This window comes from Passer domesticus, chromosome 22 (assembly GCF_036417665.1).
Source record: "Passer domesticus isolate bPasDom1 chromosome 22, bPasDom1.hap1, whole genome shotgun sequence".
NCBI classification, from domain to species: domain Eukaryota; kingdom Metazoa; phylum Chordata; class Aves; order Passeriformes; family Passeridae; genus Passer; species Passer domesticus.
This window is the reverse complement of record NC_087495.1, coordinates 4,520,922-4,543,169: the sequence shown is the minus strand read 5'-3', so window position 1 is coordinate 4,543,169 and position 22,248 is coordinate 4,520,922. Positions and strand designations below refer to the sequence as shown.

Below are 22,248 nucleotides of genomic sequence, written 5' to 3'. Positions count from 1 at the left end.
AAGGGCTCTGAGGACAGAGGCAGCACAGCTCCCTGGAAAAGTGAGCAAAGCTGGCTGACCCCTCCAGGCAGGCAGACCCCACGGCTGGGAGGCTCTGGGGCTTTGGATGACTCTTCTGGGCTTGCAGAATGGACCCACAAAATCCCATCCAGCTTTTCCCCATCTCAGCCCTCCCCTCCCACTCTCCTGCCTCGTGATTCTCTTCCTGTGGGTCCAGCCTGGAGCTGTGCCTTGCTAGACAATCTAGTTTAGACCATTAGAGGAGTTTGGGGGATGCTTTCTGAGGGGAATGCAGGTCTCAAGAGAGCTGCTCAGTGTATACAATCCCCGGGGTGCTTTCCAGAATCCTACTCCCTGTCAGCACTGGTCTGAAAAACGAAAGGACGACACTACAAGGAGGCAGAAATTGCATTATACTCCTCTGTGCTTCACAAGCTCCAAGTAACACTTCTGCTTCTCCCGTATGAAAAGGAAAATGGGTAATGACAACCTACTTCTACTGAAGAGACAATTTTCACTCCTCCTTGGCAAGTGTAGCTGGGACAGTGTCTTTCTCTCCACTCAGAGGCAAATTAGCAGATTTTGCCTCAGAACACGGAGGATGAAGTGCAGCTGGCAGCGTTCCCCTGCTGTGGCTCACAGCACCCTTGGGGTGCCCACACCTGGCCCAGCTCACAGTGGGTGAACACACGGGGGCTGTTATGGACAACTTGGGAAGTGCAGACCCGATTGCAGGGGAAAAAAAAAAAACCTCTTTTCTCCCCAAACACAGATCTGCATGAGCCTCTGTGCACCACAGCACAGCAGGCAGCCCCAGCCAGCGCCTGCAGCTTTGCACCAGCATCAGGAACTTTACTCTCTGGGAGCGATGACTCTGAGAACAAGTTAGACAAATGAATTCGCTAATGACTTCCTTCCCTCCTACTTAAACGGGGGGATAATTCATGGTTCCTGCTCCCGGCTCCATCGCCTGCCCGTGGCAGGCTGAGAGGATGAGGGAGACAAAGGGGGCCGAGATTGCCGAGCAGCACCGCCCGCCTTTGCAAACACCACAAAAACGCTGTGCTGGCTGCTTTGGGGAGGCACGGAGGGAGTGCTGCACGTGTGGCTGGGCTGGTGACAGGCAGGGCTCTCCAGAGGGCAGCAAGGATGCACACACACTCTGGCCAGGGACCTCCTTCCCTGGGAGGTTTCTGCTCCGAGCATCCCAAACTAGCCCCGAACCCAAATAACTGCCTGCACAGAAAAGCTCTGCCTGCACACCTGCTTTGGTACTGTCGAAAAACTCAGCTCTCCTTTGATCTCTTTTGTTTCTGGAAGGTTCTGGCTGGTGTTGATGTGATGTGGAATTGAGGCCAGAAGCTTGAGAAGAGGTTCATGGCCAGAGGAAGGCTGATGATGAGGGCATGGGGCCTCTCAGTGCTTGCAGTCACTTGCCTGACCGTGGTGTATATATTAGAACAGATATTTATAGCTAAAAATTCAGAAGCTCAACCCTGGCACTGCCAGCCCCCAGATCCCCAGCAATGTCCTCCCTGCAATTGTCCCTGAGCTCCACACACTTGGCACAAATGGGGAAATAATATTTTTTTAAGTGGGGCTGAGTTAAGAGGATTTATTTGAGATACAAGATAGCTCCCATTAACGTTTGCTTGTTTGGGTTTATTTAAGCTTTAATTGAGTGTCTTTTACTTAACTGCGTTCCAGTATCTCTCTCAGCCTCTTAAGAAACAATCACATGCTCTTCCCTTCTTCTCTCTCAAGATCTTTCATGTTAGTGAGCTGGGTTTAATGGCTGATAAAGTCCATGGGCTTGCAATAAAGCTGAGCTTTCTTTCAAGTCCTTGCACATGCAGCCCTAGGAAGGTGTGCCCAGGTCAGCCCTGGGGTTTTTTACCTCTCTGTGCCTAAGCTGCCTTAATCAGCAGCTGTGAGCATTGTGATCATGGGATTTTTGGTAGTGAACACCCTGGGGCTTGAGGCTCCTTCCCTCCTGGAGGCAGATTTGACAGAGCCACAGCCAGTTTGTCTCACTCCAGGAGGTGAGGAGGGGACAGTGGCACCACCGAGGGTGGGATTGACCGGTGGCTGTGAGGGAACCAAGCCCTAACCACCCCAACAGGTGAGGATTGTGCTTAGTGAAAACCAAGCACAGCCTGGCCATTATTCAGGTACTTTTGTAGCCTTGGTTCTGCCTGGGCTGGGCTGGGATGGGAGATGTCTGTTCCCCAGGCAGCTGCCACCTCCCAGCAGAAGCTGGTCCACAGTTCAGCCCCTGACATTTCATCCTTCCCACACGAGGCTCCTTCTGACCCGGAGCCCAGCTCCCAGGGAGGAACGTGGGGGTTTGGATGCTGAACTACAGCACCTCTACAGCAGCTGGAGCCCCCCCAGCGGGAGCACACTGAGCAGCAGGGGCTGGCAAGGTGTCCAAGGGACAGTGCTGACCTTCCATCCAGCTGCCCTGCTCACAGGAAGATTTTCTCTCTGAGGAATAACTTTCTCTGGAGGCAAAAAAGAAACCCAGTGAGTCAGAAAGACAGCAGAGACTCATCTTTACACAAGCCTTGCTTTCTGCTGTGACTGTTCAGAGCCGAGCAAGCCATGGTCACTGGTGTGCCCCTTCCTTGCAGGTGGCTTGTCCCTGGGAAGGGACACCCCAGCAGTGCTGGCTCTGTGCACCACGCTTCTGCTCCTCGCTCGTAGCCAGGAGCAGCTTTGAAGAATCTATCCCCGAATGCATACAAAAACTTATTTTATTGCAGCAGCTGAACAGAAAAGCAGCTCGGCTTTGGAGAGACACACTTTTCTTACAGTACACCAGGAATAATGTCGCTCCTTACTGGCAGCACCCCCGGAAAGAGAGAAAACGCATCAGGCTCTGATGAAACACCTCCCAAAATAACCAGCGCCTCTCCCCGCACGCTCCCCTTTGTGCTCGGCTGTCTTTGGGCGAGCACAGCACAAAAGGCACTTCCAGCCGAAGGGAATTCGGTGGTGGCTGCGTATTTCTCTGTGCGGGGGCCCGAGGAGGCGGTGGCGGATCCGCGCTCCCGCTGGCCCGGCACTGTACCTGCGGGCCAGCTGTGCAGACCGGGATGGAAACTCTCCCAGGGCTGGCTCGGGATGCCCGCTCCGGGAGCAGGATGCCCGCTCTGCCGGCTGGTGGAGCCCGCTGCAGAAACAGCCGGGCCCGCTCCACCGAGCAGCGGCCCGGGGCTCCCCGGGGCTGCCGAGCTGCGGGGGACCCCTCGCCCTGCCCGCAAAGCACGGACCGAACCCGCACTCCCCTGCTGCCCGCTGGGCGGGGACGGGCCGTACGGGACACCGGGGCTCCGCGCGGCGACACCGCGGTCCCGGGGCGCGCTGGGCCAGTGCCCACCGCCGGAGCGGGGGCTTCGCTCTCCGGACCCCGGCTGCTCGCGGGGTCCGGGGAAAGAAGCTCTCCGGCGGGGGAAACATCTGCCGGAGCCGGCGTCCCGGGCAGGGACGGGCCGCTCCCCGGCGGGGTCCCGGCACTGCCCGGCGATTCCCAGCGGACACGGAGTGGCAAGCGGGTCCGGGCGCGGGTGCCGAGCCGGGTCCACCCCCGCTCGGCCGCGGCGCGGAGGGGCCGCGCTCCGCCCCCGCCTCCGCCCCGCGCAACTTCCCCGCGCCGCGGCCCCCCGCCCCCGCCCCGCGGGTGCGCGCAGAGACGCGCGCGCGCCCAGCCGCGCCGAGCCGAGCCGAGCCGTGCCGAGCCCCGGTGAACCGCACCGAGCCGAGCCGCGCATGGGGCGCGCAGCCTCCGCGGGCGCGCAGCTGCCCCGCCGGCGCTGAGGGGCCGGAGAACCGGAGCACCGGAGCACCGGAGCACAGACCCCCCGTCCTCGCCGCCGCCGCCGCCGGGCATGCCCGCCCCGCCGGCCGCCGCCTGCCCCGCCGCTGAGCGCCGCCGCGGGCGCGGGGCGGCGCGCCCGGATGGAGCGCTGAGGCGCTGAGCCCCGCCGGGCCGGGCCGGGCCGGGCCGAGACGTGACGATGTGGATGCGACGGCTCCCGGGAAGCAGGTAGGACCGGGGAGCGATGGCCCCGCCGGTCGGCGCTTAGGGCATCCCGCCGCCGGGCGCGCTCGGGGAGCGGCGGAGTTAAAGCACGAACTTGGAGCGGGGAGAGGGCTGGGGAGCGGAGTGGGGTGCGGGATGGAGAGCGGTGTGTCAAGCGGAGCGGGAAGCGCACGGTGCAGCCGGCGGCTGCCGGCGCCCGGGGAGGCGGCCGGTCCGCGCTCCGCGCCGTGCCGGGCTCCCCCCACCCGGTTCCCCCGCCCCGCTCGCCCGCCCTGCCCAGGAGATGGATCCGCGGTCAGCGTCCCCTCGCCGGCTGCTCGCTCCCCCCCTGGCCGCCCCGGCGGGGGCCCTCGGGGGAAGGGGCTGGGGGGGCGTCCGGGCTGCGGGGGCAGATGGATGGATAGACGGATGGATGGATAGACGGATGAATGGATGGACGGATAGATGGATGGATGTGTTTGGGAGATTAATCGAGAATTGCAAAGCAGAGGAGACGGAGGCAAAGTGTTACGTAACACATTTTCATTACCGCTGCGAAGTCATCTGAGCCGAAATCTTGTTATTTCCATGGTGCTGTGGCTGGAAAGCCCTGGCCCCGGCCCCTGCCTGTGTGCGGCCCCGGAGCCCCAGCAGTACCTGGCTTTTGGTGATTTGAGCCCATCTCTGTGGCATCGAGTGAAAGCAGCAGCGGGTTAAACAAGTGAGACCTTAAGGAAAAGTGAAATCCACGATCTGTTTTGCTCTCCCCAACCCGGTTTTTTATTTGGAAAGCCCTGGGTTTGAGCGGTTGTGTTGTGCGGGGGTCAAACCCCAAACCTCCCTCCACCGAGCGGGACGGTGGACCCGGCGCATCACCTGCTGCTGGGGAGAGGGGTCCCAAGGCGAGCAGTCCCGAGCGGCCACCCCGCTCCCGCAGCTCGCAGCGGGCCCTGTGGCTGCTCCCTGGCGAGCAGGAGGACTGCGTGGGCAGGGGGGCTGCGGAGTGAGTGGATGGTGGGTGCAGCCCCCACGCAGCACCTCGGGGAGCCCATCAGCCCGCGCCGCCCCCCGCGCCCCTGCGCTCTGGCAGAGCACGGCTGCAGCTTGGGGGCACGGAGGGAGGCAGGCAGGGCCCCCCGAATCCACGGACGGCGAGTGGAGATGCGAGAAGCCTTTGTCTGCCACCCGTGGGAATCGCTGGAGGCTTTGTCCCTCTGTCCGGGCTGTGGATGGAGCCCTGGAGGGTGAAACCTGAACTGAGGTTTTGTCTGTGCTGAGCAGCTGGGGGAGGCCCTTGGCCTCTCTTTTACGCTCCCGTGCCGCGCCGCATATTCCAGGGGCACGTGGCGAGCTGGCTGCCTGTGCCCCCCTTCTTTGTCCCGTGCCCCTGGCTGGTGCACCCCGACAGCCCGGGCACACGAGCACCTTCCCGCTGCCGCTGGAGATGTCTGTCTGTCCGTCCGTCAGCCGAGGATGCGCTGCTGCGTGCGGGAAGGACAGAGGCTGTGGTGATGTAGTGACCTTAGGAATTCCTCCCGGCGAAAGCACCCGAGGGTTTTCTCAGGGTGCCACGCGTTTGGATTTATTTCGTGTCAGGTGAAAGCCCAGAGGAGCTGGAGGGCCGTTTCCCGGGGCTGGCGCGGCAGAAGGCTGTAATCCTGGGAACAGAGGACGCCCTCTGCTTTGTTATTTTTGAGGAGAGTTTAGCAATGGAAACAGGAGCCCTCTGCTTGCTTCCCTCCTCGATTCATTTGCCTTGCGAATTTCTGTGCTGTGCATCCTGGATCCCCAGCACCGGGCTGTCCTTTCTGCCACCTCATCAGCTTCCAGTCCCTCCGTGTTTTATTTTTAATAAGAGATAACTTTACTGCTAACCTTGCCTGCTGCTCTCCCTTCTCTCTTACTCTAATTGCTTCTGGCTTTATTTCTGACATTTCCCATGTCATTTCTCCTCATTTTCTCGAAGACTACTAGAAAAATAGCTTCAGGAGAAGCAGTGGAGCTTTGCAGCGCCCGTTTCACCCCGCGCAGCCTGTGCCTGGAGCGGCTGCCTGCGGCGGGGAGATGGTACCGTGCTGCTCCTTTCAAGTCGGATCCCTCTCGCCCGGGGCGGTGGCAGTGCCTGACCTCGCGGCGAGCTGCGCTCCTCTGCCGGGGAGGGCAGGACCTTTGCAACTGCATCCTCAGAATTATTCGATGAAGGGGAGCTGCCGCTCCCCGGTTCGGAGCGGGGCTGAGCGAGCAGCGCTGCCCTGAAAGCCCCTGCGAGGTCCCAGCGATGCTCCAGCCCCGCTCTGCTCTTGGCAGGTGTGGGTGTTGCGGGGCAAAATCTGTTCTTTTGGGAGGTGGCAGTGGCTCTGTCACTCCCTGAGTGTGCACAGACATACGTGTGCGTGCACACGCCTGCGTCAGTGCCTGCGCCCGTCAGCTTTCTGCAGCGTGCCAGGCTGCCAGCGCTGCCGAGGACTTCCCCTCCATATATTCATAGCATGAATATAATGTTTTAAACAATATGCCACGGTTTTTACAGCGTTGAGCTCTGGAGTGATTTGCAGTAGGAGTAAAACCACCGTTTGCAATTTCTCGGCGATTGTATAAAAGCAACTCATTAAAAGCATACATCCTTGCACATTGGCTCCGTGGAAACTTTATGGGCCTTGTACTTACTGCCAAAGCAAACATTTTCCATGAATTTCACCCATCAGGTTCACACTGTCAAATGTAGATTCAGCCGCTCGTCAAAGATGCAAGCCTTGCAGTCTGGGAAGTAATGAGAGCAGTAAGCAGTGGGAGTTAATGGCCTCCACTGAGGAGTCCTTACTCATCCTGCATCCACACAGGGGCTGAGCTTGCTGCTCCCGGGTGGATTGATTGCCACAGAAATTCATCTGGTGTCACTGGCTATGATACTTAACAGGCACAATAATGCTTGAATAAACTGCACTTTTATGCAGTGGTTTGTACCTCCATGCTGGCAGCAATTTCCCAGATGAGGCGAGAGGGGAGCGGCGTGGGGCTCCGGCAGCCGCTTTCCCAGAGCGTGAATAATTGTTCCAATAACACCGGAGCCACCGCCTCGCCCTTGTGGTGTCTCCAGTGGGGTGGCAGGTGGGAGTTGTGGTGGTGCTGCCACTTGCTTGGGGGCTGCCCCGCGTGGCAGCTGCTGTGCCAGCCTTGGGCAGGCGGGACACGGGACGGGCAAGCTGCCGGCCCAGCTGCTCCCGCGGCCGGAGCACCACGGCTTGGCTCTGCCGTGCAAAATGGTCATCTGCTGGAAAGAAGGAGTTGCTAATGTTCCTTCAGAGCCCAGAGTGAAACAGGGAAGGGCAGCCAGGCGGAGGACAGATCTCCAGCCGTGTTCCCACCTTCCCTCACCCAATCTGATCCTCAGGCTGTCCCAGCATGGCTTATTTACCTCAGTGGCTGTAGGTATGGATGGATACAGGCCCCCAAGGGCACCTCCATAGGGTGGGAATAAGCCATGGAACTTCCAGCAGCTCTGAGGTTTATTATGAAAATGTATGCATGCCTAAGCCTTTAAATATAGCTAATGGGAGAAGGACTGGGAGGAAAGATTACCAAGATTACTGGAACCTCAGTGTGCTGAGCAGGAGGAGCAGGAGCTGCTCTGCTCTGGGTTGTGGTGCCTGTTGTTCTCCTTGAAAGCTGCTGGTGTCCAAGTGGGCAACAGCAGTTCAAGCCCAAGAGAGTTTGGGTTTTATAGCAACACTTGTAGCAGGATAATTCCTGGAGGCTGGGTGTGTTGGGTGGATCAGTGGATGGTGTGACGTTGTTGGTGCTTTCACCCCCTCCTTTAAAACAAAGAGGTTTTACTTCTGTTCTTCCTTCCATCTTTCCTCCCTTCCATCTTCCTTCCCTCCCACGTTGGGTGGTGCTGCTGGGAGGGGGTTCCTGGCACAGACCAGCATCCCAGCAGTCACTGTGGGTTATGCAGGGCTATTCCCAAACCTGCTGCTTGGCCCTTCCTTGCCTTGGCTCACTGTTTTCGTTAGAGTGATATTTTTCACTAAAATAATGTTAAACTCTGGACCTGAAGTGACTCCTTAAAAATGGAATTTGAATTGATATGAATATTTCCTGTGGCTCTTCTTTACTGGGACTTGCACCTACAGACTTTGATAGCTTATATAATTTCCTGTGATGGAGATGTACTTCATCTAATTTCACTTGGAAATGCATTGATTAAATCAGAACTGCTGAGAGATTTAAACTGAGTCTCAGTGGCCTGAACTTAACCGTGGGAGGTTTACCTGCCTTCATCCTTCAACATTAATTTGGTTTTATGAGGATTCCTTGTGAAATGAGGTTTTGTCTGATGCTGAATCTCTTCTGCTTTCTGGGTTTATCAGTTACTTTCTCTGGCCTCGGCGGCTCTGTAAGGCGAAGCTGCACTAAAGCCTCCGTTCAGAGCAGTGCTGAGCTCCTTCACTGGGGACACAGTGGGGACCGATGAGCATTTTGGCTCCATCACCCCCAGTACTCTCAAAACTCTGCCCAAGCTGGAGCAGAGCGCCCACACTGCCTGTGGTGTGGTGGCAGGGCTGGGAGCTGTGCCGTGGGTGCTCACATGGGGCCAGGGGTGCTGGGTGTGATGCTCTAGGAGCAGGGTGGAGACCTGCCCCAAGTGCAGCTGTGTGGGAGTGTCCTCCCATCAGTGCTGAGAGATTTGGCATTTATGGTCCCAAGCAACACCCAGAAAACGAGGAACAGCCCAGCTTGCTTGGAGGTGGATGAGCAGCTCCATGGAGATGAGCAGGGGTGGGGTCAGCAGGCACTGGGTGCCTGGGGCAGGGGGCCAAACACCCACTGGGACTCGCCTGAGGACTTATAGAAATAAATAAAGCCAGTCATTCACAAAGTGCTCATTTCCAACTCCGATCTGCAAAATGTCTCCTTGTGACTTGGAAATGATGCGTAGGCAGGAGATACGCTTTGACATGCGACGATTTTTTGTTGAAGTTTGCTCTGAAGGTCTTTCTCAGCAGCTCTGCTTTCCTAGCAGTGCTGGAGCATCCCAGGGGCACTGTGTCCCCGCTGCCAATGGCTGCTGTGTCCCCACGAGCCAGAGCCATTGGGAGCAGAAGATGTTCCCTGGCAAAGCACCTCTGTGGGTATGGAAAGGACTCTTGAGCTCCTGCTGCAGAAGCTGGCAGGGAGGAGAAGCAGCGCCTTGGCTGCGGAGCTGCTCCGGACCCTGGCTGAAGCATCCATGGAATGAGGCTTAGCTGTGGCGAGGCAGGAGCGGTGAAGCTTTGCTGGCCTGGCTGTGATGCCAGCACTGCCAGCTCCACTGACTTCCAAATAAAGGCTGAGCAGAAGCTGCTTCAAAAACAGCACGTAGCCTGGGAGCGGCGAGGCGCTTCCTCCAAGAGGCAAGTCTGGATGATTGAGGTGGAAAAACTGGAGCTCACCAGAGGGCACGTGCTCTAGCACAAGAGAACTGTGGAGATGGGGACGTGCTGGCAGAGGGGTGACCGTGTGCCACAGGATAATGGCAACACAGCACATGTGGGACTGCGCTGTGCCACACTGGAGGGCGGATTTGTGGCTTTCAGCTACAGCTTGGTGAGAACTGATGGCTCCTGTCCATGACTGTTTTGGCTGTGCCTCTTCTGCAGCATGGTCAGGAGAAATTCCAGCTGTGTTTTGTAGCCCTATAGACGAGGAATGTGGCGGGGTGATGCCAGCTGAGGAGCTGTGTAGAGCTGCTGTGCTCAGCATGGGGAGGCTGGGGACTCGCTGCTCAGCAGCCGCGTTCGAGGCGCCGGTGAGAGCAAATGCCGCTAATTGATGTTGCCACTTGACTGCACGCCATTCAGGTTGAAGATGTGACAAGGTCGGGGGCAGCCCAGGTTGTCCCCCCTGGGAATTGCCTGCCTAGCAAGCACAAGCACACGTGGCTTCCTCAGGGACGCGTTCTGTAATTGCCTGAGTCCCGTGCGTGACCCCAGCCCTGCTCCCGGCGCCTGCGATAGCATCTCTGCTCCCTTTGCAGGACTCGAGTAATGAAGCATCAGTTAATTGACATGGACGAGGACATCCACTTAAGGACCCACCGGAACGTGGGTGATGAATGCCAGGAGATGAAGCCGCGCATCCCGCCGGGAGCGTGGTTGGCTCTGCCTCTTCCCGGCCAGAGCCAAAGCTTGGCTGAGTCCGCGGCGGCGGGGCGTTCGTGTAGGGAAAGTGTGACCGTTCCGGATGCTGGCAAGTGTTATTTTAGAAAGAACTCCCAAAATGAATCAACCTTTTTTTCTACAAGTATCTGTCATTCATGGGTTTTCTTTTAAGAAGTTTTTCATGGAAAGGATAAGGATGAGTTATTCATCTTCTTGTTTCTTGTCTTTGTAAGAGGCTCTACCTCAGCATCATCTGACGTGACACACTCAGGATTTACTCTGGGTTCCTGTCAAAGTGACATATTCTCTGGCAAAATCAATTTTGCTAATTTTGATGGATGAGGATGGAAGTAAGGCTGCTGGCACAGGTGCCTTTGAAGGAAGTTGAGATACTGAGGAATGCAGGAGGTCATCCCCTGCTGCCAACCCATTGGAGATAATGCTGCAAAAGTTTAATCTCTCTCGCAAAGGGGATTATTGGGTTTTTTTAATGAGATGCAGAGCACAGTGATCCCTGACACACTGGCAGTTGGGCTTCAAGGGGCTGTGCCCCCAATGGCACAGTGTTCTTGAGGTGCTGGAGGCAAATCCTCATCGTCACTGATCCATCAGGATTTTGCCGTGGCTGCAGTGGGAGAGCCTGTGAGCTGCCTGGTTGCTGTATGCACAGTGAGATAGCCATGGCAGGAAGAACAGCTCTTCTCCACAGAAAAGAAATTGCTTGGTACTAAAAGGGATTTAGAACTTTCTGTGACAGGATCAAGAGTCTTTGCCCCGGAGTTCATTCCCGCTGCCTTTGCTTTCTATTTTAGCTTGGCTTTTTCATCATCTTTTTGGGCTGTTCTTTCTCCATGCTGTGTGTCACGCTGACCCTTCTCTGGCAGCGGGATGTCCCTGTGGTGGGGCTGGGCTGAACCAGTGCTGTCTCAGGAGCCAGGGGGCCAGGAGCTCCCCAGGCCCACCAGCCAGAGCTTTGGCTGGGCAATGCAGTGCCCTGCACTGAGCTCCCAGCTCCTGGGCCTTGGCTTTCTCCAGGCTTCCCTACTGACGTTTCACACCTTCAAAGAGAGCTCTGCTGCTCCATTTTTTCCTATTGTATTTCTTGCTCCATAAAAGCCATCTGTTCCTCTTTCTGCTTTCAGAGTCTTCACTCCTCTCATCTTCTCCATTTCTGTTAGAGTTTATGGAGCTTTTGAAATTATTGACGTGTTCCCTGTGTTCATTCCTGAGGATGGCTGCTGAGGTTTCCGGGCAGGCTGTGCATCCCTGGGCTGCCAGGGACTTCCCAGGAGAAAGACAGGTTTAGATCTCAGTCACTGCAGGGTGAATTGAGAGCAGCTCCACCTGGAGATCGCGGTGCAGGAGGGAAGACCTGGCTTAGACCTGGACTTCCCTGTGTGGACATCCAGCCTCTGCTATGGGGAAGGGTTGGCTGGGTCCCATGCTGGTCATCCAGATGCTTCCAGGGGGTCAAGGCTTGTCTTTTCTCCTGGGAAAGCGGAGCGCTTTGTGAGGTCATCATTAAAAATCCCATGATGAGGTATTTTCTCCCTGGATGTGTTCCATGGTTGGAGGCGTTTCCCATTGATACGGATACCACAGTGGGCTCTGATGCGCAGCTCCCGCCAAGACACACTGTGGTACAAAGACACCACAGACCTCTTTTAATTGTTTTGCTTTAAAGCTTGTTAAGCTGCTACTTTAGATGTATTGAGCCAACTAATTTTTTTTTAGATCAAAGCGTTTCCTGCTTTCATTGTAATGACATGCTTGAGCACATTCATTTAGAAAATACGATCAGCGCTGGGTTATTTATCTGGAAAGCGCTGAGGTTGAAGGGCAGCATAAGCCATAGATTTGTGCCATGGTTTTCCTCACTGTAGGTCCTTCAGAGCTAAGGGCTGGGTTGACTCAGTTGCTATCTGTTGAAATCACTTTGTGGATATGTATTCAGAGGAACAAAACCCTTCCTAAGGCTCCCTCCGGTCTGGGATCTGGCAAGACTATTGCCATCTCAGTTCTCCCCACTGAGATTTTTTTTCTGCCATGCCATGCCAGGCCATCCCATTCCATCCTGTCCCATCCAACATCACCAGGCTTTGCATCCTGCTTGGTCACACCAGTGCCATCCTTTTATCCGAGGGGGAGGCCTGATCACCCTGCCATTGATTGTGCAGGAGGCAGATGTGTGCCAATGGAAGAAAACTCATGAGCAAAGCAGGGAAAGCAAAATTTATTGGATGGTGGCTCTCGGGAAGCGCACTGTCCTGCCTGTGCCTGTGTCCACAGCAGGGAGCCACTCAGCTCAGCCGCTGGCTTTATTTATTGTGGGCAGCATTAACTAACACCAGGGATGATCTCTAAGCTCTGGTTTTAATGTGCTCCGACGTATGTTGCAGTCCTGTTCCCTCAGCAGACTGATTTTGGTACATGGGGGAGTGATTTCTGCTGCTGTGATGGGGATGGGAGAAGGCAGCACTGTCTTGTGTGCCAGGTCACCAGCAGCATGTAAAGCCGGGCAGAGATTCTGTGTTGTGCATGAGGAGATGGAACACACGAGGAGGCTTAGGTAGAAGCTAAAACTGGGGGGAAAACCCTGATTGCCTTAGGTTTATGGACTGTTTTTAATACCAGCAAGAGCAGAGCTTGAGACTGTGGCTCTTCAACAAGATTTTGGTGGATCTGGAAATCTGAAACTTCCCAGCAAGTTGTGTCTGAGCTGGAGCTCTTGCTGCTGCCTGGTCCCCAGGGCTGCTGCGGAACTCGAGGGGGGGACGAGTGGGGTAAGTTGGCGACAGGTGCCAGTTTGGGCTGGAAAGCCAGTGCTCACAAACCCCCTTTATCCAGGAGGGACAAAAGGCGAGTGTTATCGCTGCTGGGTTGATGAAACACCCCACTGTCCGGCCCTGCCACGCTAAATGCACGCAGTGTTTGCTGGCTGGGGCGGCGGCGGGGGAAGCGACGGCCGTGCTGTGCCCGCTGAGGGGGATGCTCCAGCAGTGCCATCAGTGTGCTGGGAGGGATGCTCTGGTGGTACTCACACTGTGTGTGCTGAGGGGGATGCTCCAGTGGTACTCACACTGTGTGTGCTGAGGGGGATGCTCCAGCAGTGCCATCACTGTGTGCTGGGAGGGATGCTCCAGTGGTACTCACACTGTGTGTGCTGGGAGGGATGCTCTGGTGGTACTCACACTGTGTGTGCTGGGAGGGATGCTCCAGTGGTACTCACACTGTGTGTGTTGAGGGGGATGCTCCAGTGGTACTCATACTGTGTGTGCTGGGAGGGATGCTCTGGTGGTACCCACGCTGTGTGTGCTGAGAGGGATGCTCCAGCAGTGCCATCACTGTGTGCTGGGAGGGATGCTTTGGTGGTACTCACGTTTGCGTGTGCTGGGCGGGATGCTCCAGTGGTACCCACCCCATTTTTGCTAAGAGGGATGCTCCAGTGGTACCCACCCCATTTTTGCTAAGAGGGATGCTCCAGTGGTACCCACCCCATTTTTGCTAAGAGGGATGCTCCAGTGGTACCCATGCTGTGTGTGCTGAAGGGAATGCTCTGGTGGTACTCAGGCTGTGCTCACTGTGGGGGATGTTCTGGTGGTATCCAGGCTGTGCCTATTGCAGGGGATGCTCCAGTGTTATCCAAGCTATGCCCACTGTGGGGGATGCTCTGGTGGTACCCAGGCTGTGCCCACTGCGTGGGGTGCTCCGGTGGTACCCAGGCTGTGCTGCTGGAGGAAGATATTCCAGTGGTACTTGCCCCATGCCCACTGGGAGGGATGCTCCAGGAGCACCCACACTCTGCCTTGCCAGGGGGAATGCTCCAGCAGTACCCTGGCATGCAGGGCCTGAGCTTGCCACTCTGTTGACCTCCTTGGGGAGGACTCAAGGCAGTTTATCCTCTGGCTTGGCTGGGACCTGTCTCGCCACACTGGCAGATGAACCTGCAGCATTCTGAGTCTTCCCAGGGGAGCCAGACTGGGCTCAGAGCTGCTGCTGCCAGAGCGGTGGCAGGCAAATTACAGAGTACTGGTCTTGCACAGAAATTTTTTAAGAGGCATGTTTTTGTCTGAAGATGCACGCAGACTTCTGAGCTTCCCACCCTGGCACTTTATTCAAATCCTGTCTGAAATAACCCCTGAAGACGAGGGAAAACTGTCTCAAGCAGATGTCCTGCCCTCTCTAGAGCGAGCTAAGCTGGGGTGACCATAATGGACAGTGTTGGCCAGCTCAGTGTGTTAGCTCTCACACTCATCCTCAGGCTGGCTGGAGGCACTGGGCCTTTTGTCCTCACAGTGTCTTTTAAAATACTTGAAAATGGGAACTGAACCTGAAACTCAGGGTTAAAGGCTGGCTCAACTTTGGCAGCAGCTGGGCACAGCTCTTGCCTTTGCAGCGATGCCACACGGGCCTGCTCTCTGCCTGCTCCTTTTTGCTCTCCCCCACATTGCTCTGCCACATCCTGCCTCTTCCCATGATGCGGGTGTGGGATGCACCAGAGAAGTCCTGCGCTGGTGGGCTCCAGCACCAGCCCCAGGTGCCAGCACCGGGGCTCTGCCCTTCCTCTGCCTCTGGCGAAGGACGGGCCCGGAGGCGAGAGCAGCCGGGGCCGGCGCTGCGGAGCCGAAGCTGAGCGCTGGCGGCGCTGGCAGGGGCTGCACCTCCCGCATCAGCACATTGGCTGACGGTACCGCTGGGTATTAATTATGCCTTCCGCACTCGCGGCTATTCAAATGGTAAAATTGTTTATTTGCAGCTGGGTGAGCTCAAGGCAGAGGCAGAAGAGCGAGTGGCTCCCACCGCCACGGCCACCCTCCTGCCCCCCTCTCAGAAGCACAGCCAGGGATGGATCCAGCTCTGTCCATCCTGGCATTTCCATCCTGGGGGGCACCGTGGCTTCCCAGCCCCACCCAACCTCTTTCTGCCCCGTTTTCCCAGGGAAGTGGGTGTTTGCTGTCTGCCTGGCCGCAGCAGCGTGGCGGGGAGGATTCAACCTATTTCACCCTCTGCTGATTTCCCTCCATGATAAATCCCATCCCCTCCGCTGCGGGAAGCGGCGTCAGTTTAATTACTTGTGGGGAGAAGGGGGCAGCGGAGGAACTTAGGACTTGTTTTAAATATCACTTTTATTAGTCGGTAATCCTGAAGCTCAGGACTGTAATATAGATAGGTAGTGATGTGGCACATTTAATTTACTTAGGTGCTACTGTGTGTCAGCCTTTGTGCCATAAGTCCCAGTCCTGGCTTTAAAGAGCTTGGCAGACATATTTTCACAAATTTATAATTATCTGGGAAGAAGTTGGGGCTACAGATGGCACAGTGTGTTGTATGTTCCCACTTCCCATAGGATCTGGGATCAGAAAAACTCCTCCCATAACAGAAGATGGCTCAGGAAAGAGGTCTCCATGGTGCTGCTGATGCCTGGGGTGTGGGGTGGACATGGTGGGCACCATGTGGGAGTGGTCCACAAGGTCACCTGCTGATCCTGTGTCACAACTTGCCACATGCCTTTTGGCACTCATCCATGCTGCCCTCACACGGGATGGTGCATCTCCCCTGCTCCCAGCCCTGGGGAGAGTCCCGGCCCAGCCCAGAGTGCAGAGTGGCGATGCTCCATTTCCATGGTGATGGTTGGTAGTGTGACAACAAAGGACAGTCTCTGCACTGCAGGGATCATCACACAGGACAGCGGGACGGAGAGGAGAGCGGCTGCGGCGGCGGCTGCAGTCCCCACCTCGGCGAGGACACACAATCGCGGGCCAAGTATCTGCCACTGAAGTTTTCCCCTCTTCCTCCTGCTCCAGTGTGAAAGTCACCCACTGGGATGCAGCGGCCTCGTTCTATTCCGTGTGGAGCCACTGAGTTTCTGTGTGTTCTCTCATAACCTGCCCTGCTCCCAATGCCTTTGTAGGACACGCAGCCGCGCTGCCAAGGATGCTTTTCCTAGAGCGTGGTGCCTGCTTGCCTGCCTTGTCTTGCCTGGGTCAAGGAAACATCACCCCAGCTCTCTGACCACGGCTCCTGCTCCAGGCATTCACAGGAATATTTCTGTGCCTGCCTCGCTTGGTGTTTGGAGATATGAAATGCTCAGAGTTCGTAAATCACCCCAACAAGGACATAACCTTGATTCCCCGTGCAATACCGATAGATTACCTAACAGGAGGCATGAAATGGAAGAATGGCTCCATTTGTATAATTCTGCATTAAAAATCAGCCTATTCTACAGTTAATGCTCCTGTGAAGTGTCTCCACAGGCATGGGAGAAAGGGGCCGATGCTGGAGAGCAAAAAAGGACCTTATGAAAGGGACTGCACTCAAGTGAGCCTTTGAGGCTTTGGGGAAGTGGGTTAGTGCTGACGGGTGGTGTTTTGATGTTTGTCAGAGCTGTGATCCCAGTTAATTTTCAGACACATTACCAGAGCCGGGGGGTTCTGGGAGCACAGCGGGTGCGCTGGATTAATCCATGTCCTGTCTGCAGTATCAGGGCTGCCTGAGCTGCTGCCACGCCTGAGGGTTCCCAGGCTTGGGGCAGGGGTTGTTCTGTCCCACTCCATGCTGGATGCTCCTGCTTTCCCTCCCTGCACGTGGAGGTTGGTGCACAGTAGTGCCAAGTGCCACAGCAGCCTCTTCCCCACTGCCGAGGACCATGGTGAGCTCACGTCCTCCAGCATCCTCGAAATTAATCTCTTTCACATCAAGTGCCAACTGTCCTCCTCTTCAAAGCACACAGCTGCACCTGGAAAGATTCTGGAAGGGTTTTCATACAGGGGAGGACTCTGAAAGATGCATTGGGTGGGGAGGCTGTGGCGGCTCCAGTGCAATATTCACTGTTCCGTCGCCTTTGAAACTGGGATGGGCTTGGATTGGCTCAGGAAATAGTCCCAGAGTGCCTGGTGTGCCTGGTCCGTGTCATTATCCCAGCAGTTTCCTTGAAATCTGCCCTTGTGCTTGTTGCAGGTAAATATTTGTAGGAGTTTCATTTCCCACCTCACCATCCGTGGAGCCAGGGGAGCGGATTTGTGGCTGGTGGGAGCCAAGGCCTCAGATGAGGAGATCAAGGACAGGATTTCATTATCTCAAATATATCCACTCTGTGTTTCTTTATCTAACCCAGTTTCAGAGTTTTATTGAGTTTTTCCTGGAGTTTGAGCAGTATTTTGGGACAACATTCCCATTCACCTCCAAGACGGGAAAAGAAGTAATGTGAAAATTGCCCACGCTCCTCAAATTTCTTTGCAAAATAGGTTGTGTGCGCTTGTAGGGGGGTGAGGAAAGCCGTGATTCCCGAGTGAGGAGCGTAACCACAGCCCTGCCCAACGCATCCCTCTGGCCCTGCCTCCAGCCAGGGCTGGCTCTGTGCCCCCAAACCCAGGCAGATGGATGGGTGTGGGTCTGGGTGATGTTCCCTTCCCTACCCCAGAGCCCCTCTCTGGGTGCAGTTAGGGAGCTACCCCCTGCCCTGGGAGCAGCTCAGCATGCTCTGCCTCCTCTCTGCCGTCCCCGAGGAGCGGCTCGTGCCGCTGGAGAAGTGTTTGAGCTGTTTGATGTCTCGGCAAAGCAGGAACGCCCTCCCGGCCTCCGAGCAGCGGTGACTTTGTGCCGGCGCTCCCGAGAGGCCGGCGGTGCTCTCTCCTGCCTGCCCGGGACTCCCGGGGCGCTGTGCCGGGCCGGGCCGTGCCGTGCCAGCCGCAGCGGGCTCTCCTGGGACAGCCCGGGTTTTCTGGGGCAAGGACGAGGCGGCAGGAGATCCGGGCGAGATGTGTCCTCGCTCCGTGGGTGTCCTTGGGGACGTGTCGCTCCCGCTGGATCCTTGGCAGGGTGCTGGGGTGGGGGAGCAGGGGAGGGCCGGGTGGTCCTGCCTCTGGCCGCGCCACGCGTTGCCGCATCCATCCCCGCCGCCGCGCCGGGCACATCACGCTGCGTTGCCAGGACAACGGCAACTCCTACACGCTGCTATTTATTCTGAAGGACACTTGCTCTTATCTGTTGTTGCAAAGCCCTCAGAAGATCGCACGCCACGCAAAATTCCTCCGAGGTAACCGGGCTGGCTGCTCCTGCCGCTGAAGCCACCTCCTGGGGACATGCCAGCCGGCGTGGTGGCCAGGAGGACGCTCCTGGGGTGACAGCCCCTAGGGTGGCATCGCTTGACGGGGACACCTTCCCCAAGGTGTCCCCGGGGCAGAGCGGGATCTGCCCCCTCTGGGTGTCCCCTACTGTGTCCATCCTCATGCCAGAGCCTCTGACCTGGGCAGCACTGAGGGACACTGGTGTCCTGGGTGTCACCAGCGCTGCCTGGCCACGCTGGGACACAAATTTCCAGCTTGACCCAGGGCAAGACAAGGGCTGGGTGTTGCCTCTGCCCACACAGCCTCCTGATGCTGCTGTGAATGATGCAGCTGTGTCGGGCAGGTTCTGCAGGAGCAGGCCCCTGCAAGCTCACACTGCCACTGTGCAGCCTGAAATGTCACAGGGAGACAGGAGGAGATGGGAGCAAGGGGAATATCTGTTTTTCCTGTGAGCTGCCAATCCCAAGTACCAAGGACTGGCATTTTGTGTTCAGAAGTTTCCAGGCAGTGGCTGGGGTGCAGCGAGCACCAAGTTTGTGCTGGGCACATCTTCCCTTGCTCTGTTCAGCAGCTGTTCATGAAAGTTCTGAGTGTGGGCAACACAGAGAGCTGGGAAGGGGATGAGGTCTGGGGGTGGGCACAGAGAGTGTGAGAGGTGGCACCTGGAGTGAGTGACGTGTCAGGAGGTGCCCAGCTCCTTTCCTTCCTTGCAAGGAGACATTTCAGGTGATGTTGTGGAGTTGGGCAGAGGCTGAAATCAAGCCTGGCATGCTACAGGAGTGATCCTGAGCACTGCAAAGGTGAGTCTGTGCTTGATGGTCCAGCTGGAGGATGAGCTTGTGGCTCCTCACCAGTGGAAGCACAGAATTTGCTACAGCACGTGGGGGACACTCTTCGTGCTGCCACCACTCTGTCGGCCTCCAAAAAAACCCACCACCACCACGGTTTGGGTGGTTTGTGGTTTTTTTGAAGCCTTGAAATCCTTCCTCCCCCAGCCTGAACTATTTTGGTTTCTGTTGTCTGTTTCTGGCTCTTCCCTTTCTCCTTCTGCGCTCTTTCCTTGCGTTGCCTTCTCCCTCCCCAAAATAAATGTTGTTACGCTTTGAAAAAATACCCAATTAGGAAAAAAGCAGAGATCCTCTGAGCAGAAAAAGCCTGTGCCTGGGAGTATCCAGGTCAGCTCCTTTAGCTTCGCTTGCTCACGCACAGAGGGAGTGTACAAATGCTTCTGTCAACCAGATGCACATTCTGTCGTGCTCCCAAGGACTGTGCGGGCGCTGCTGCAGAGGATTAGCCCGTTTAGCCATGTAAAGCTCTCATTAACTCCTGCTGAGTTCGACAAAAGTCTTGCTCGTGTAAAAGCTAAGTAAAATGGAGTAAAGATTTTTGGGGTTTGGCCTAATGATTTTTTTTTTTTTTTCCTGGGGTGGGGGGGTAGTGGGGGAGAAGGGAACAGAAATTTGCCTATCAGAGATTTTCTTGCTGCTTTACATGGGGCAGCATCGTAGAGGAGGCATGAGGGGAGCAGAGCCTCGGGAAGGGAGAGGGCTGTGACATGTCGTGACGTGACGGTGACATGAAAGCAAAATTCTAGCTGCTGAAGCTGCCAGCAGCTCAGGGGTGTTCCAGCTGCTCTGTGGCAGAAAGGGCAGCAAAAGGGGCTGCTCCTCCTGCCCTGCCTGTGCTGCAGGGTCATGTTCAGCTTGGGTGCTCCACGCCGTGGGAGGGGATGTGCCGAGGGAGGATGTTCCTGCTGTGGCGTGGGTGACTGCCACAGTGGGAGATGGGCTACACGTGCAAACACGAGAGCCCACAGACTCTGCTCCAGCCCTTTGAGGCATTCATCATGCTGCCTGTGGGCTTGGGAAGCAAGGGATGGGCTCTCTGCATCTCAGTGTCCCTGCAGTGAAGGCTGGTGCTGATGGAGCTCCACTGACCCGTCTGCTTTGGATCATTCATCCAAAAGGGCTGAGTTTGGGCAAAGCAAGGACTGGCCGCTCCTTCAGGGTGTTTCCTGGTAGAACCCATCCTCAGGTCATTCCCATCATTCCCAGACCAACTGAAAAGTCACAGTTGTGAGTGGGGATCCTCAGCCTGCCGTGTTGGTGATGACAGTTTTCAGGGGGAGGGGGTGCAGCATGCCCTGTGATGCCATTCTGGGGGACTGTGGCTGGAGAACCAGGGAGGACAACGACAACCGTGGAGCTGGGGGATGTTTTGGGTGGCTGGGCTCAGAGATTTAGGGCGTGCCATACCGAGATGGAGAGCGGGGTTGTCCCACTGCCCTTCTAACACCATCCCCATCTGTCCACAGGTCAGGTTGCCCGCTCGGAAGCCATGCTTGGATTTTAATAGCCATGTTCCACCTAGCCATGGACCTCGCCAGCTGCCAGCCCCCCGCCACCACCGGCACCGCGGGGAAGCTCTCACCACGGCCGGCGCTCCGGCACAGACTGTCCCGTGGCTCGCTGTGGGGCGTGGGGGAAGAGCTCCAACGCCCCGGCCCCCCCTGGACCTGCGGCCCCGCGCCCCCTCTGCAGAGACCCCGCTCCCGCCGGCCGCCCCCCGCCGCCCCCCTGCCCGCCGGCCGCCCCCCGCGCCGGCCGCGCTCCCGGAGGGGCCGGCGGCACCTGCGCGGCCGCGGCTTCGCCCCCCGGGACGGGAGACCCACGGCGCTGCCCGAGGTCATCGTCTGGGGCCCCACGGGCGAGGAGGACTCGCTGGAGAGCAGCACGCTGCCCGGCGCCTTCGCCACCACCACCACCGCCACCGCCACCGCCGCCGCCACCACCCCCGCCACCACTGCCGCCGCTGCCACTTCTGCCACGGCCGCCACGCCGCCCCGGGTGCCCGCCAGCACCGCGGCCCCCGTGCCAGGCGGGGACGGGCCCCGCGGCAGCCCCGGGCGCGGCAGCACCGCCGAGCCGGCCGCCGGACACAGCAGCGGGGGCAAGGATGCTCGGCCGCCGCGCGGGCTGGGGGACAGCACAGGTAGGGTCTGCCGGGGGACAGCGGGCTGGCGGGGACGTCAGGAGGGCTGGCGGGTTCACCGAGTGTCCCGCGTGTTTCGTCTTTTCCAGCAGCGTCCCGCTGGGAGCTGCTCCAAGGCTGCCGGGCTGGCTGCTGCCAGGGTGGGCGTCACTCCTGACCTGCCACACGTGGCCACGAGCTGCCACCACCCTCCTCAGCCCCGTGGGGACATGCTCCCATTGTCACCACCCTCTGGGAACTCATAGTGCGGGGCCAGAAGCCTTTCTCCAGGCCTCACCTTCAGGAGATGGGGTGCCACTGGGAGCTGGGCAGCCTCCCATGTGGCATTTCCCCCGTGAATTCCCCTGGGAGATGAAACCCAGAGGTGGAGCAGCCAAGGAGTGAGCTGGAATTGGCTGCTGCCCACCCTGCCAGCCCGGGGCCCACCAGTGAATCCTTCCCCAGGAGCAGTGGCTGCCCCAGTGCTGCCCCAGGCACCCCCAGCTGCAGCTGAGCCGTGGCCCTGGCACCAGCTCCGAGTGTCCCGGTGGCAGCGCTGCCTGGGACAGGAGTTAGTGTGACATTAAACAGGCGCTCGGAGGAGAACGGCAGCGCTGATTATCGCTTTTATCCCAGGCGTTTTGCAGCCACTTGCTGTGTTTTCCCATTACGGTCTCCATCCACAGCCCATCTCCCGTAATCGCGCTGAGCATCACGCTCGGCACAGCAATGCCTTCCCCCAGCGCTGGCTGCTGCGTGGACATGGATGGGAAAGCTGCTTCCCATTTATTGCAAATTATATTTGTTATTGCTGATATTAAACCGTGGGATACCGGTGGATAGTTTACAGAATTTACTCACTGTGCATCGACTGCTTTGAGCCCACTGCGATTTTCTAGTCGAAATGAAAAGGAATTTTACGGCCTAATCTTAATCCCAATTAATTTATCCAGCCTGCCCTGCTTGGCAAAAAGAGACGATGCAACCAGGATGTTGTTCCTGACTTAAAGGGGTTATTTATAGCCGAAAAATAACTCCCAGCCTTTTA

At 57.3% G+C, this 22,248-nt stretch overlaps 1 protein-coding gene across 2 annotated transcripts in view; it reads left to right on the top strand.

The window, feature by feature from the left end:
• The first annotated feature begins 3,730 nt into the window (after positions 1 to 3,730).
• The window catches only part of AJAP1 (adherens junctions associated protein 1), a 38,511-nt gene continuing 19,993 nt past the window's right edge, over positions 3,731 to 22,248 (top strand). The window contains exons 1-2 of one of the 2 annotated variants that reach the window (XM_064397492.1): positions 3,731 to 4,048; positions 20,545 to 21,221. In XM_064397492.1, the coding sequence (XP_064253562.1) occupies positions 4,020 to 4,048; positions 20,545 to 21,221 (706 nt within the window). In that variant the 5' untranslated portion in view covers positions 3,731 to 4,019. Of the gene's footprint in view, positions 4,049 to 19,687; positions 20,306 to 20,544; positions 21,222 to 22,248 lie in introns of those variants that run through there. The other variant, XM_064397491.1, reaches the window with a different exon arrangement.